This window comes from Dasypus novemcinctus, chromosome 11, assembly GCF_030445035.2.
Source record: "Dasypus novemcinctus isolate mDasNov1 chromosome 11, mDasNov1.1.hap2, whole genome shotgun sequence".
NCBI classification, from domain to species: domain Eukaryota; kingdom Metazoa; phylum Chordata; class Mammalia; order Cingulata; family Dasypodidae; genus Dasypus; species Dasypus novemcinctus.
The window spans coordinates 8758475-8773910 of NC_080683.1; the positions used below are offsets into that span (position 1 = coordinate 8758475).

At 64.6% G+C, this 15436-nt stretch overlaps 1 protein-coding gene across 1 annotated transcript in view; it reads right to left on the minus strand.

Annotated features, from left to right (window-relative positions):
- Nucleotides 1–7811: 7811 nt before the first annotated feature.
- CPNE5 (copine 5) overlaps nt 7812–15436 on the minus strand; it is an 89211-nt gene continuing 81586 nt past the window's right edge. Inside the window, exons 15-21 of the mRNA XM_058306653.2 lie at nt 14649–14695; nt 12511–12692; nt 11734–11861; nt 11450–11552; nt 10782–10839; nt 10277–10350; nt 7812–9333 (exon numbers count right to left, since the gene is read on the minus strand). Coding sequence (XP_058162636.1) covers nt 9115–9333; nt 10277–10350; nt 10782–10839; nt 11450–11552; nt 11734–11861; nt 12511–12692; nt 14649–14695 — 811 coding nt within the window. The 3' untranslated portion in view covers nt 7812–9114. The remainder of the gene's footprint in view (nt 9334–10276; nt 10351–10781; nt 10840–11449; nt 11553–11733; nt 11862–12510; nt 12693–14648; nt 14696–15436) is intronic.

The window sequence follows — 15436 nt, forward strand, 5'->3', positions numbered from 1 at the left end:
GGCGCCTGCCTTGTGCTGATTAGCAATTACCGGAACCTGCTAATTACAAGGGACTCTGTTAAAGCCGCCCCCTGTCCCGCGCCCCGCGCAGAGCTGGTGACCTTGTTTCATTAACGGTAGCTGGTCGGGATTTGGGGCTTTCTTCGAGGAGAATCCTCTTCCCCGGCAGTGCCCTGCCCACGCCCCTGCCCCTGGCCGCAGCCCCCTGCTTTCCCGCCGCCCGCCCCTGGGGGGCGCACCCCGGGGCCCTCCCGCTGGCTCGCCCGGCTCGGCCCCTTCCCTAAGGGGTGGGCCTCTGACTCGGCCGGAGGCTCCGCCGGGCGGTGGCTGAGCGGCCTGGGCAGCAGCTGGGGGGCTGGATCCGAATCCCTCGCCGGCTTGGGTTTCGGCAGGAGTTCTGGAATTGCACGAGACTCGCCTCTTTGGGGGCTGCTGCGCGGTCCAAGCCCGGGGGCCTCGGGGAACCCGCCGTGACGGCGTCAGAGAGGGGGCCGCTCCCCGTCACCCGCTCGCCCCGTGCGGAGCGGCCCGTGATCACTCAGGTGGGGTGAATTCCCCAGCTGAACCCGAGGAGGCCCCAGGCGAGCAGAGACCGGCCAAGACAGCCCAAGAGATGGAGCTACGGAGAGAGAGGCTGAAGGAGAAAGCGGGAGAACTGGAGAGAGGCAGGGCCTGGCTCCTGGCCACGCGACGCCTCAGCAGCCCGGCCCGCCCCTCTTCTCAGCTCTCAACGGGAGGCGGCAGTGAGCTTTCCGTCGCTGGAGGTAAACAAGCAAAGCCAGGGGACGCCTGGCACCAGGCGAGGTGGAGAAGACTCAGGCGTCAGAAGCCACCAAGGATCGGCTTAGCCGCCCTTCACGGAGCCCGTCCAACCTCCAGATGACACGCTGGCTGGTCCCGGGGCCCAGCCCCTTCTCTTCGGAAGCTGGCTCTTCCCTGCTCCAGTCTGCTGCCTTCCCCGGCCCTCCCCCTCCGTCCACAGCCTCCCCCTCCTCGGCAGGCTCTGAGAGGTGGTGCGGCAGAGAGAGGGGCCGAGAGGGGTGCGGGCTGGAAGGAGGGCTAGGCCTGGGGGACAAAAGCCCGCTCTCGGGCCCAGCGGCCCTGCCAGACCCCGGTGTGCGCCAGGCTGTGACGAGGTCGGTGGCAGGGCGCGATTCCTGGGGGAGCCGCGGGACGGGCAGAGCCCAGGCCTCTGGGCACCCAGGAGGGAGAGCCCCGCACCCGGCCTGCGCTCCCATCCCAGCTCCCTCCAGCCCCCTGCAGCCGGCTCGGGAGCCCTGGCCACGCGGTGCTGGGAGGACCGTGCCCCTGCCCAGAACCCTCTTGGAGCCTCCGGCTGGGTCCACCTCCGCGCAGAGCAGAGCGGGGGGGCCAGCTCAGGCCTCCAGGGAGCTCACGAGTCAGCAGGCAGGAGCCAGGGAGCTCAGGGCAGCCCGAGGCAGGTGGGGATTTAAGGAGCTACTCGAGGTAGACTTCGGAGTGAACTTCCAGACAGGTGGTGAGCTCCCGGGGCACGTCAGCTTTGGGATGGCCACAAGTTAGTTTGGGGCTGATTCAGGAAAGGGGTTTGGGACTGGGCTGATGGGGCGCAGGGCGTGGAGTGAAGGAGGGGAACAGGGAGCTAGAACGGAGGCTGGGCAGGGGCGTTAGGGAAGAGAGATTTTTGGAGCCGAGGCTGAGGACGACACGACAGCCGCTGTCTCCCGAGCACCTCGTGTGACCTCACAGGCCTGAGGTGGGCCTGTTGTCTGCGTTGCGTGCTGCAGGGAGGAGCCGGGTAATGCGGCCACACCACATAGCTGGACAACGGGGGCTCAACCCAGGCTCCAGGCCCACGATCCTATCCGCTATGTTTTGGAGCTTCTCACAGGAGCTTCTCCTCTTCTTTCCTTTACCCTCCTCTTGACCCTCCCCAAACCTCCAGTCATCAGACCCAGGAGAAGAAATGAAAAAGTAACGACGCAGGAGCGGCTGTGGCTCAAGAGGTTGAGCACTTGCCTCCCACAGGGCGGTCCCGGGTTTGGTTCCAGGTTCCTCCTGAAAAACCAGAAACAAACAACAAGCAAAACTAACAAGGAAAACAACTCAGGGGGGCCAATGTGACTCAGTGGTTGAGCGCCAGCTTCCCTCATACGATTCAATCTCCAGCCCCTGGTACCTCAAAAAAAAAAAGTAATGACAAATGCCAGGAGAGTGCATCGTGACAGGTTTTCCCCAGGGAAGTCAGGGTATTTGGAATGCTCCCTCATTTCCCCCTTCCTCCTCAGTCCCTGGGACCAGAGTGAAACCGAGAAGGGGTGTTGGCATCAGAACGTAGAGACCCCCCGCCTGGCAAATGCTCCACTGCCCTCAGGCAAGCTGCTTCCTTCCTTGGGCCATCAGAGGCCCAGCAGGTCCCTGCAGAAGGAACTTCAGGGGACCCTCTTAGGCCAGGCTTCGGGCCGGCGAGCGAGGGGTTTCTCCAGGGGACGAGAAAAGGGCTGGGAAGTCCAATCAGGGCCCCGCTGCTCTGTCGCGGTGCTGTTTCTCAGCCCAGAGAGACACCCGGGGAACATCCTCTGGGTTAAGGAAGGACACGGTGAGCTGCCTCGCTCCCCTGGGGCTCAGGGCTCCGGGCCTCGCGCGCGGGCGGCAGGGGCCGCCCTGGGCTGACTCGGGCACGTGGAGGCCCCGTCTCCTAGGCAGGGTCCCCCCGGCGGGGGCCGCCCAGGTTCCCGGCACGTGGGGCGGAGGAGGAGCAGCTGCGGGCGGGGAGCACACCCCACCCCCGGCCCCCTCCCCACCAGGCAGCCCCACGACACGGTCACGGAGGGCGGCGCTCCCCGAGCCCGCCTGCACGCTAGATTCCCCGGCAGCCAGCGGACGTGGCTTGTGGCTTCAGCACCAGCTCCCCACATTCGAGGTCCTGGGTTCGATCCCTGGCCCTGGTACCTTAAAAAAAAAAATAATAATAACCCTAGGGAAGTCTTTGAAAAATGCCAAAGCCCAGGCCACATCCCAAACCAATTAAATCACATCTTGGCGGGGTGGGACGAGGCATCGGCATTTCTGGAGCTCCCCGGCTGATCCCAGTGTGCAGGAGCCCTTGGGCACCTCGGTCGAGGGGCTTTCGCCCTCCTCGGAGCCCCGGCCCACCCACTTTCTCCTCACGCCTCAAATGAAATCTGCCAGTAAGATACACGGGGCAGAGTTTTGTTTAAAAATATATACAATACTTACTAGATTATAAAAGCAGTTTGCACTCCTTGCAAAACCCTTAAAGAATAAGGAAATTATCAGGAAGAAAATGAAAATCATCCCAGTCTCACCCCTTAGTGGCAACGGCTGTTGACCTCCATTTTCTTGCCTCTGTTTCCTTACCCCCTTACTTGAGGAAACTGAGGCACAGAACACTAACTCTCCCAAGGTCACAGAGCTCCCAAGCAGCAGAGCGACGGCTGCAGCGCGGGGGCCGCTCGCGTCAGGTTGCCTAGAGGTCTACGGCGGCTAAGTGCACCCCGGGCCCCTGGAATCGGGGCGCGGTGCGAGGAGGGGGCCCAAATCAGAAGGGGGGAGGCGGCCCTGGGGCTGGTTCTGGGCTGTCCTTGTGTGTCCAGAGTGGGAGAAGGGAGCCTGGGCTGGAGTCAGTCCCCGCTCCCTGCCAGGCCGAGCAGGGGCTCCGGCCTCCTGCTGGGGTCTGCGGGTGTCCTGCTGGCCACTGGGCCGCCCCGGCCCTCCTCGTCCTGGCCAACAGCCTCACAGCGAATGGGGCACCCTGTGACCTGCTCCTCCTGGCCTGCGCGGTGCCCGGGTGGCCACTGAGCCTCCTGCGCTGCCAGCCAGGCCACCAACACCGTCCCCTGCTCTGCACCCGTGACGGCGCGCGGCCACGGCTCTCCTGCGCCACGTGGCCGCGCGTGGTCCTCCCGGCTGCCTGGTCCTCCCGGCTGCTGCTCTGTGGGCCCCACGTGGTCCTCCCGGCTGCCTGGTCCTCCTGGCTGCTGGGGCCCGGGCCTTGCCATGCCGCTGCCCGGCTGGCTGTCCCCGTGGGGGGCGGGGAGGCAGCGTCAGGGGCCCCCCACCCCGGGCCTGCCTCCCGCCGCGCGGCCCTGCTGGGACGCCTTCCCACCCTGCGCACCGGGCTGCACTGCTCTTCCAGCCACGCGGCCGGCTCCTGTGGACACAGCCGCGTGGCCCCCGGGGGAGGGCGTTGGGAGTCCCGGAGCACATGGGGGTCACGCGCGCCGTGCTGGCGGGCTTCCTGCTGATGTGGGGCCCCGCTCCACGCTGGGTTACGTGGCAGCCGTGGGTGGCCTGCCTGTCACGCCAGGGCCCTTCGTGGCCTCCACCTCTGCGCCTTCAGCCCCCTCCTCTGCTTCTACTCTCCCGTCCGCTCCGGCAGGACTCAGGGACCCCTTCTGCAGGGGTGAGGGAGGGGCTGCCACAGTGAGGGAGGGTGTTGAATGGGGCTGGGACAGGGTCCCAGGAGGACTCGGGGTCTGGCAGGGGTCTGAGAGCATGGGCTGACGGGAAGAAGGCCGACGCTTCAGAGATGGGGAGACCCTTAGTGATATTAGGTGCTGGAGCCCGAGGGCCGTGGGGGGCGGGGGGGCTCAGAGGGGCCACAGCACGGCTCAGCGGCTCGGCTCCAGCTCCCGGCTGGAGATAATGGACCAGTCCTCCAGATGCCTACGGGCTCCACCCCCTCCTAATTGTGTGACTTTGAGCAAATTCCTTGACTTTTCTGTGCCTCGATTTTCTCATCGGGGAAATGGGACGATGGTAGCACCTCCTCCCGGGACTGTCATGAAGAATCCACCTTGCAGTGTGTGAAGTGCTTAGGAGAGCACCTAGTGCTCGGGAAGTGCACGGCGTCGGTCTTGCCGTTGTTACTGTCATCGTTTTATTTTTATTAGTTCAGGAGCACGGGCAGGGAGTGGGCGAGAGGGCCGGTGAGGAGCTGCGGGGGGGGGGGACCTCCGAAGGCAAAGAAGGGGGGCTGGAGGAACGCTCTAGGGTCCTTAGCACACCTGTGTATCAGTCGGCCAAAGGGCGCTCACGTGAAGCACCCGAACTCTGCTGGCTTTTAGAAAGGGTGTTTATTTGAAGCTTGCAGTCACCAGGCCATAAAGCGTAATTACTCCCCTCACCAGAGCCTGCTGGCACGTTAGAGCAGGATGGCTGCCGACGCCTGCCGGGGTCCAGCCGCCCTCCTCCTCCTCAGGCTCCGCGGCCGCAGCATCTCCCGTCTCAGCTTGGGCTGGCCTCGGGCTCGTCTTCTCTCTTCCCGGCCGCCTCTTTCGGGCTCAGCTGCTCTGCTCGCTTCACAGGGCCAGCTGGAGACTGTCGCAGACTGGCGCGGCTCTCTCCCCGGGACTCCAGCTTCTGCTCTCTCCTCTGCCCTGTCATTTTTTTTTTTAAGATTTATTTATTTTATTTATTTAATTCCCCTCCCTTCCCCCCGGTTGTCTGTTCTTGGTGTCTATTTGCTGCGTCGTGTTTCTTTGTCCGCTTCTGTTGTCGTCAGCGGCACGGGAAGTGTGGTGGCGCCATTCCTGGGCAGGCTGCACTTTCTTTCGCGCTGGGCAGCTCTCCTTACGGGCGCACTCCTTGCGCGTGGGGCTCCCCTACGCGGGGGACACCCCTGGGTGGCAGGGCACTCCTTGCGCGCATCAGCACTGCGCATGGCCAGCTCCACACGGGTCGAGGAGGCCCGGGGTTTGAACCGCAGACCTCCCATGTGGTAGACGGACGCCCTAACCACTGGGCCAAAGTCCGCTTCCCTGCCCTGTCATTTTCTGCTCGAGTGTCCACCCACCTAAGGGGCGGGGATTCATTGCCCTGCCAACACGGCTGAATCAAAGCCCCGATTTGTAAAAGTGAAACCCCTTAATTTAATACCATCCCAGGGTACCACGCCCAGAGGAACAGACCAGTTTACAAACATAATATCGCTTTTTGGAATTCCTCCATCATCCCCAACTGCCACACCCTCCCGGCTTCTCTGTGGTTCCTCTGCCCTCTGTGACTGGGGTAGGTGCCCCTTTTGAGGCCGCTTCCTTCTCTCTGGGGCCCAACTCGAGGTCTCCATCTCTGTTTGCTCCACCTTCTCCAAGAAGCTCCCACCCTTCTGCCCTACCCCTGGCCTCCCTGGAGCAGGCCTCAGGCCACTGTGTTGGCCTGGGGCAGCAGGGGAGATTCTCTCAAAATTCCCAAGTCAGCATGTTTGGGGGACACACACACACACAGAACAACTCTGTGGTCAAAAGCTTGGGAAACACTGGGTCAAACTGGCCTCCTTGCTGCAGGACTCGTCAGAGCCTTGAATACCCTACAGGCCACTGGGACTCTCTGAGAGAGGGACTCAAGCAGGCAGTTCCCCAGTATCCACGCCAGGGCGCTCGTGCTCGGCGGGACACACCTTGGGAAAGAACACAGGAGAGAAGCTGTGGCATCAAGCACAACAAAGATGCTCTCGGTGCCCCGGGCAGCGGCTCCGAGCCTTGATTCCCTGCTGGGCAGGCTTCTCCCCGACACTTGCCCACAGGCGCCCACGATGAGGTAAAACGGCTTGCTGGTTGTGGGAACTTCTCTCCTTCGAAACTGTGACCCCACCCGTCTCAGAAAGTGAAACGGAATGCAATCAAATGGGCATCTAATTACAGCGGCAGCCGTGAATCGGCTCTAATGTACTATAAAATCACAGGACCTAACAGTTCCCCAAATTTGGCATAATTAGTACCAAATTCCTTGTGCTGCAAAGGTCGAGAATGGCTGCCTGGGGGCTGAGGGCAAATTTGCCCCGAGAAGAAGCCCCCTTTCCCCTGATCCTCGTCCCTCAGGGCCACAGGGATTTACACAGAGGAGGAAAGGGGTGTGATGATGGAACGTGAGGGCACCAGGCCGGTGCACCTGCCACGTGGGGCACGGACACACACCTACGCATCACTACACTGGGCGGCAGGACGCTCCTGCAGGTTGGGGCGATGGCCCCGTTGCCCAGAGGAGGAGGCGCTCGAATGGGCACGCGGCATTCAGGCTGGGCCAGCAGCTCTCTTTGGGGGCTCAGACTCTGGCCCATGCCACTGGCTTTGCCTCCATACCCCAGGGGCGTAGGGTGGGTGCCACCCTGAGGGCACGAGTGTGTGAAGCAGCATCTCCAGCACCTGAGTGAGGCCTGGCACTAATGGTCAGTGAAGTTTTGTTGTGTGATGACTGAATGAGTGATGGAATGAAATAAGGCGACCCACTGGGTTCAGAGAATCATCACATCCTGTTACTCCCCTCCCTTGTCTCCTAAGCCTTCCGGTGGCTGACAAGCCCTTTGGCATTCTGACCTCTTCGCCTTTGGGACCCGTTCTCCTGCTCTGCCCCCTCCTTCTCCGGGCTGCAACCACACTGGCCTCCCAGCAAGCACACCCCCACCCCAGGGCCTTTGCTCTTACTGCACCCTCTACTTGGAGCAGTCTTGCTCCAGAAGTCAGGATGGCTCACTCTGACATCTCCTTAGGACTCATTTCAAATATCATCTCCTCAAGAGAGGCCCTCCTGGGCCACCTCATCTAAAAGATCACCTCCTCCCTCTGAAATTATGCTTACTAATTTGCTTCTGTGCTATTTCTCCCTGTTTTGTGTGTGTGTGTTATAAGTTCCATGCGGAGACAGGCCGAGTTTTGCTCGCTGCTGCGTCCTCAGTGCCTAGCACAGAGCCTGGCACATAGCAGTGGCTCAGTTAATCCTTTTTGAACTCCAGAAGGAAGACAGGGAGGACTCCAGTGAACAGCAATGCCTGTGCTACTTTCCCCAGGAGAAAGGAAAACAGGGCACTTGAGTAAAAGAACCAAATTTACTTCAGTTTAAGGCAAATTCACACAGCGACTGTCTCGGAGACGGGCACAGGACCAGACAGCAGAGAACACCGGCATGCATGACCAGGGGAAGCAGTGTGGGGCACCATTCAAGGCAGGGCCGGGTCTCCACCCAGGCACGGGGCGGGCGGGGGTCCCTGGGCTGAGGAGCCCCATGCGGAGGAGGGACTGGCATGCACACCCTGCTTCCCACGTGGGCGCAGGCTGGGCGGCGGGAGGGCGCAGGAGCGAGGTCACCTGTCCCCACCTTTCCCACGGCAGGGGCAGGGGCCCGGGACTGCAGGGCTGGACAAGGTGACCCGAGGGCCAGGGTGGCCCGGGGTGAACGGTCACGCAGGTGAGGAGTGGGACACGGGGAGCTGGGCATGGGAGAAGTGAAGCTTCAGGTTGTCGGAGCTGAAGGGAAGCGGAGGACTATCTGGTCAACCCTCTCATAGCACAAACGTGGACACGGAGGCCCAGAAGGTGGCAGGGCCTCGTGTGCGTTCCCACCGCGGGCAGGAGCTGGAGGCAGGGCTTGAACCCCAGACTCCCGTCTCCTGTCCCGCTGGGAGGGAGGCTGCTTGGAGAGCAGGAGGCAGTGTGAGCACACGGGGGCTGGGTGGCTCCTCGCCGGGGCCTCCAGGTGGGCAGCAGGGGGGCAGGCACCTGGAGCCCTGAGCAGCTACTAGAGGGAGGAAGGGATGTCTGGAGCTGGAGTCCACGTGTCTAGAATCAGCATCCTCGTGGGCTTGAGGCACCAGCTGGGGCTGTGCCTCAAATGCCTCCACTCCTGGCCCATCACGGCCTCCCCGGCCCGCCCCTCCCCGGCCCGGAAGGCGCCCACTGCATGCACGTGTCCCCGGCGGGGTCCAGGCCTTCCAGCAGACCCATTAGCCTCACGGGGCTCAGTGGAAATAGGGCACAGGACAGATGGTGGGGTGGGGGCCAGGCTAGGAGGAGACGCGAGGCAAGGAAGGGAGGCAGGGGGAGCTAGGGGGGACGCCCTGCCGGGGGGGACGCGGCTACCGGCGAGCAGAGGGGTCGCCCGAGGTGGGCCCGCTCCCATCACCCCACTTGTTAGCCCGTCCTGGCAGGGCTAGAACCAGGTGCCAGGAGATGATGGAAAAAGTGAGCACGCAGAGCCCTGGGCGCACTTCCGTCCCGGAAACTCCCACCCAAACTTCCTGCGTCCGGGCGGGAAGTGAGGTCAAGAGCCGGGGGAGGAGTCTCCGGAGGCCCCGCCCCCCCGCGCGCAGACGGCCCAGGCCCGGCAGGGCTGGGGGGCTCAGATGTGCGCGCGCAGGGGCGAGGCCGGGGGCGTGCGGGCCGGCGAGTGCGGGGCCGAGCCGGCGGGGGGCCCGGGCGGGGGGCGCGGGCGGATGCCCTGAGCCTTCATGTAGGACACCAGCTGGTCGGGGATCTCGGCCAGCACGTCGCGGGCCAGGCGCGCCATGCTCAGCACGTGGTTGCCTGTGCGGTCCACGTAGTCCCGGAAGGGCACGAACTGGGGGGGCGGGAGGCAGGGTCAGCCCCTGCCCGCCGCACCCCCTCCCACGCTGTGAACCCCCTGAGGGCAAGGGCTGGGCCGTGGGCACCATACATCCGCCGCAAGTATTTAGGGAGCCCCTGGTTCTGCCAGCCCCCCCCCCCCCCCCCCCCCCCCCCCCCCCCCCCGCTGACCCAGACTGTTTAATCTCAGGTGGTGGCAGGAAGCCCGGGCACTGGCACTTGGGAGACACTCAGGAAATGTTGTCGAGTGAGTCCCCTGACCCGGGAGAGACTCGGTGCCACCCTCTCCTCCACCCCTCTGCCAGAGCACGCTCTCTTTGGCCCTGCTTCTCCAGCCCCCCGGAATGAGCTCCCCTCCACTTTTTTTTTTTAAGTGGAGACGGTCAGTGTTTTATTCTGCAATTCCTAGGCACGAGGGACCCAGTGTGCATCAGATTGAAAGGAGGAGGGACTCGCGCAGGGTGCGCTCTATTCCCTGAGGACAAAGATCTGTCTGCTCATTAGTCTGCATCCTGCGTGGGGGTGTCACGACCCCACTTCGATGAACCAAGCAATGCCCGCTCTGCAGAGGCCCGCGGCGCACTCGCGCCCGCCTCCCCCTTCAACGCAGGTGCCGTGCCCCGGGGAAGGCGGCCAGGCAGAGGACAACAAGGCGTGAGTCCTCGGGCCATGTGTGCCCTGCGGGAGACCCCTGGGGACAGAGGCCGGGGAGGGCTGGAGGGACTTGGAGAAGAGCCGCCGGGCGTCCTGGTGGGGCATCGGCAACACCGGGGCGAGTCTCCGGCATGGGTGGCCCCCGAGAGAGGTGTGCCTGGGTGAACGGACCCCAAGCCTCCCTCCAAGGCCTTTCCCCAGGGCAGCCCCCAAAAGGGAGTGTGAGATCAGCCTGGCTGGAGGGCCCTTGCATTTCGCGTGGGGTGGGCGGGCCCTGGCTTCACCTGGACGATGTCGCGCTCTGCCAGCTTCCCCCGGGAGGAGATCCGCACGTCATCACCGTCCAGCTCCACCATGGCTGTGCGGGGAGGAGGGGCGGGGGGGGCGGTTAACGGTGCGGGCCCTGGGCCTGGTAGTACAGTGGACTTGCCCCCCAGCCCACGCCGATCCAGGCCCCTGTCCCCGCATTACAGCCAAGGACCTGAGGCCCACAGACGGGAAGAGCCCTTGGCTCCTAGCCGGGCTGCTCCTGCCTCCCCCAGGCTCCCAGGGTGGGAGCAGGGAGGAGTGGGAGCCTCCTCCCCACAGCCTTGGGTGTGGGCACAGGGTGCACCCCGACACACCCCTGCCTGCCAACAAACACACCCTGACGCCCTGCAGGCTCCGGCCACAGGTCCCCGCCCAGGCGCGGGCCCTTGCTCTCCGGGGAAGGGCTGCTCCCAGGGCTCTGAAGCTTCTGGGGAAGCCTTCGAGGGGGAGGGGGCTGGGGAGGGCAGCCACGGGACTCACCGTCGAACTCCGCCTGGCCCACGCCGACGATGATGATGGACATGGGGAGCTTGGCCGCCTGGGGGAGCGCGGGCGGTGGGGGCAGGGTGGACGCAGCGGAGCAGCCAGTTGAACGGGGAGAGACGTGCAGGCAGGGCCAGAGGGGTGGGCCCAGAGAAGAGCGGAGGGAAGAATGGCCCGAAACGGGAGGGAGAAGGATGGGGAGACACAGGAAGGCAGAGGAGACCAGGGAGGGAGGGGAGCAGGTCACAGGTCTGCTCCCCCCGGCGCCCCCCGCCCCTCCTCTGCTCCTGGGACCCTATCACGGGGGCGCCTCTGTTTCCTGGGCCTCTCCCACTCTGGACGTCTCACCTCCTCCCCCTGGCTGGGCCTGGCTGGGGTCTGGGGCAGGGCAGACTAAAGACGGGCTGCGGGGGCCATGGAGTGTGGCTCTGGGGTGGGGACAGGGCCCGCCGGCCGGGCCTCTCATGGGTCCCCAGCGCTCCCCAGACCCCCAGCCTCCGCAACCCCTTCCCACGGAAGGCCCACCGGACCTGGGCAAGGAGCCCGGAGCTGGACGAGGGCAGCGCGCCCCAGGGAGGGCGAGACGCCCCGGGCCCACCCAGCGGTCCCCCCGAGGAGCGGCCGGCAGCCTCCCCGTGCCGCCGGCGCCCGCCCGGCCCGCTCACGTTGACGATGGCCTCCTTGGTCTGCGCCATGTCCGAGATGACCCCGTCCGTGATGATGAGCAGCACCGAGTACTGGGAGCCGTCCTGCACGGCCGCCGCGTTCCTGGGGCAGGGCGGGCGGTGAGGCCCATCCGGCCGCGACGGGGCCTCTGGGCGCGTCAGCCCCGCACCCCAGAATCCCGAACACTTGGCGGGGAGCAGGGGGGGGCTCTTTCCAGGGTCAGGGCCGATGGGAGACACGCCCCCTCGGCGTTCGGGGCGACAGCGGGGAGGCAGCGGCTCACCTGGCCACGTGGGTCACCACGGGCGCGAAGTTGGTGGGGCCGTAGAGCTGCACGGTGCGCAGGCTGCGGTGGTAGGCCTCCAGGATGCCGTCGATGCCGCAGCACGACGGGTTCTCCTGGTTGCCGTTCTGGGGGCACGGAGGGCGGGCGCGGTTGGTCTGGGGAGCCTGAGCCCCGGGTGTGGGGGGGGCAGGTTCTGGAGGGGGAAGCCGGCAGGCCTGGGCTCTCCCAGACTCTACCTGGTGGGAGAGGAGGGCGGGGGAGGGAGCCACCAGGCCCCCCCGAAGGGCAGCCCAGGCTCCGGGCCGGGGGGGCCCCACCTGCTCCTTGCGCCCGCTCACAGCTGGAACCAGGGACAAACCCACCACGGCTAAAGACCGCTGGCCTGAGCGACCGGGGGTGCATCTTCCTGTGCCCAGGGGCCAGCACCGGGGCTGGCGCGCGGCGGGCGCTGCGGAACGTTCGCTAAGTGCACCCCTGACACACGCAGCACCTGACGGCCTGTCCCCAGCTGGGGACCCCAGCTCAGCTCCACTCCACCCCCATCTTACCAGAGCCCGCGGGGGGTGGCTTCAGTGTGGGCGGAGGTGTTTGTGAGCAGGCGGGGGCTGGGTTTCCAGAAGCCCCGATACGAGCCCCCCCCCCCCCCCGTATACAGCAGGCAATGTGCCTGGCCCCGAAGGCTGCTCCTGAGTCCCTAGGTGGGGGGGGATGGGAAATGCCCACCCCCGGCTGGTCACCCCAGCTTAGCTGGCCCTTCCTCCCGGGACCGCCTACCAGCGGGAACTCGTGGGACACCCTGCCGTCGGGGGGCAGCTTGGCCCCAAAGCCGAGCGCGGGGAACATCTTGTCGCTGTCGTAGTGCTGGATGATCTCCCCGACCGCGGTCAGCGCCAGCGCGTAGGCGTTCAGCTGGTAGGGGCTCATGTAGTGCAGGGACGTGGACTGCGACGGGTTCCCTGCGACACAGCACGTGGGAACGCCCGCTGGCCCGGGTCCTCCAGGCCCCCCCCACCCCTGGCTTTCTGAGGGGGCCACCAGCGCTGTGTCCTCGGGGCTTTTCTCCAGCTTTTGTCGAGTTCCCCTGGACTCCCTTTTCCTTACCCGACATTCAGTCCTTTGGCAAGTGCTGCTGGCCGGACCTTCCACGCGGACCCAGAACCCGCCCCCCCTCGCGGCTACCACCCTCTGCCTAGAGGACGGCGGCAGCCCTGCCTGTTGTCGCGGCTGCCGCCCTGGCGCTGAGCCTGTAAAGCCCAAGTCAGGCCGTGCCGCGCCTCTGCTCAGAACGCCGACACGCTCACACCTCACTAGGAGCAGAACCCCGAGTCCTCACCAGCCCCCACGCGCTCTCGTCTCCAGCAGCCGTTCTCCGCCCCCGCCCTCCCTGTCACTCACACCATTCCAGCCACGCCACCTGCTGCCCTTCCCACCTGGAAGGCCGTTCCCTTTGCCTGGGACACGTTTCCCAGGTGTGCACGGGCCTGCCTCACCTCCCAGGTCCTTGCCCGAGTCACCTCCTCAGTGACCAGCCTGTTGAGAGTTCCAGGAGCCCACGGGACTCCCCGTCCCGCTTCCTGGCTTGGCTTTCCCCCCACAGCCCTCATCACCACTGACTTGGTCTACTGTGCTCATCTGCTCGTTGAGAGGCAGGGCAGCCCAGGGACACGTGCACGCTGGAGCCCGGCTGCCAGGGCCCCCGCTCTCTGTCTGCCCCTTGCTAACTGCGTGACCTTGGACACGTTCCTCAGCCTCTCAGCTCGGGCTCCTCGCCTGTACCGGGGGCTAAGGATAGCTCCCACCTCCCGGGATTGCTGGGAAGGTTAAAATGGTGATATTATGATTGTCATCGTTGTTGTTATTGCTGCGGCCCCTCCCGGCTCCAACTCCCCACCACTCTGTGGTGTGAGGGCCTGCAGCCCCGAGAGGGGTTTCTGACACGCCTGGGTAGTGGGAGACTCGAGCACCTTCTCAAATGAGCACAAAACGAGCACTGAGCACCCCTGAGGAGGGTCCAGAATCCAGGGAAGGTTGTGATGTTTACAAAAGGGTAAAGTGTGGGAAGCAGACTCGGCCCAGTGGCTAGGGCGTCCGTCTACCACATGGAAGGTCCGCGGTTCAAACCCCGGGCCTCCTTGACCCGTGTGGAGCTGGCCATGCGCAGTGCTGATGCGCGCAAGGAGTGCCGCGCCACGCAGGGGTGTCCCCGCGTAGGGGAGCCCCACGTGCAAGGAGTGCGCCCCGTAAGGAGAGCCGCCCAGCGCGAAAGAAAGTGCAGCCTGCCCAGGAATGGCGCCGCACACACGGAGAGCTGACACAGCAAGATGATGCAACAAAAAGAAATACAGATTCCCGTGCCGCTGACAACAACAGAAGCCGACACAGAGGAATGCACAGTGAATGGACACAGAGAGCAGACAACTGGGGGGGGAAATTAAAAAAATAAATATATTTTAAAAAAGGGTAAAGTGCCCTGGCATCGCCCCTGGTGACTCGGCTGCAGCCCGCTCAAGGAGAAATTGTGGGAGGGACAGCGCCTGGGCGGCGCCGGCACGGGGAAGGGCCGGGGTCCCTGGGCTGGGTACCGACCTCGCTGAGGACCGCTGAGTTCCGTCTCGGCTCCAGGCCGCCCCCCCCCCGCCCGTGGGCTGGAGTGTGCGGGATTTCGGGTGGGGCGGGGCGGGGGACAGTCCCCTGGGGAGACTGGGTGTTCCTCCAGGGCAAGGCTGTGGCTCACAGTAGGTCGCCCCAGTGACGTCGACCCCGGGGATACCGTGCCCACGCTGGGGGCATCTCTGGTCCCCCAGGACTGTGCACCCCCTCTTTGGTGAGGAAGAGGGCAGGGAGTATGGGGACCCCGGCTCCCCAACCCTTAAAAGCCCCCTCCGTCGAGCACCCCCCCCCAGCCTACTCACCGTTGGAGGCGGTGAAATCAATGGCCACCGTGAAGTTGATCTGAGTCCTAGGGGGACAGCAGAGGAGTCATCTGGGGAGAGGCAGGGCTTGGGGGCGGCAAACCGCGCCGGGCAGGGGGGGCGACGGCTTCGTTCCAGCCCCCTGCCTGCCGCGCGCGTGGCCTTGGCTAGGGCATTCGCCCCTCCAGTCCGCTTCCAGTTACGGAAGAGGGGACAGCTGCGCTAGCCGCCTTCCCCCCCAGGATCGGTGTGGGGCTGAGTCGGGCCGGGCGAGGGGCTTTGAAGAGGACTCCGTTCCGTGTGGGCACGTGATTCTGGCTGCTGCTTTCCTCCCCAAACCCTGCCCTCTGGGCCCCGAGGCCCGTAAGAGGGGTTCCCGGGGGCTCGTGTCTGTTTTCAGGCTCAACTTTGGAGTCAGATTCTGGATCAAAACTTATTCAACGGAAAAGAGAGACGCGAAGACATTGTGTATCTCCTGAGGGAAGAACAAAACACCGCCCGTGAAGTCGTCCTGCCAAAAGAAATAACCAATTCCTTCTGTTTCAACCAGATTATATACTATGAGAAGACAGCTCAGGAGAGGGAGCTGCAAGCTTGGGCCCTGCGAGAAGCTCAGCGGGCTAAGAAAGGCAAATGACCACAAAAGGGAAAGACTGGCGAGAGGAGAGTGGAAGCGCCAGCATTTGCCCGGTGGCCCTCTTGCCCCTGATGTCCCAACTGCAGCCTTCAGGAGCCTGAGAGCGTGATTTGGTCCCCATAGCTGTGGAGCACTGCCCACCCGCAACTAC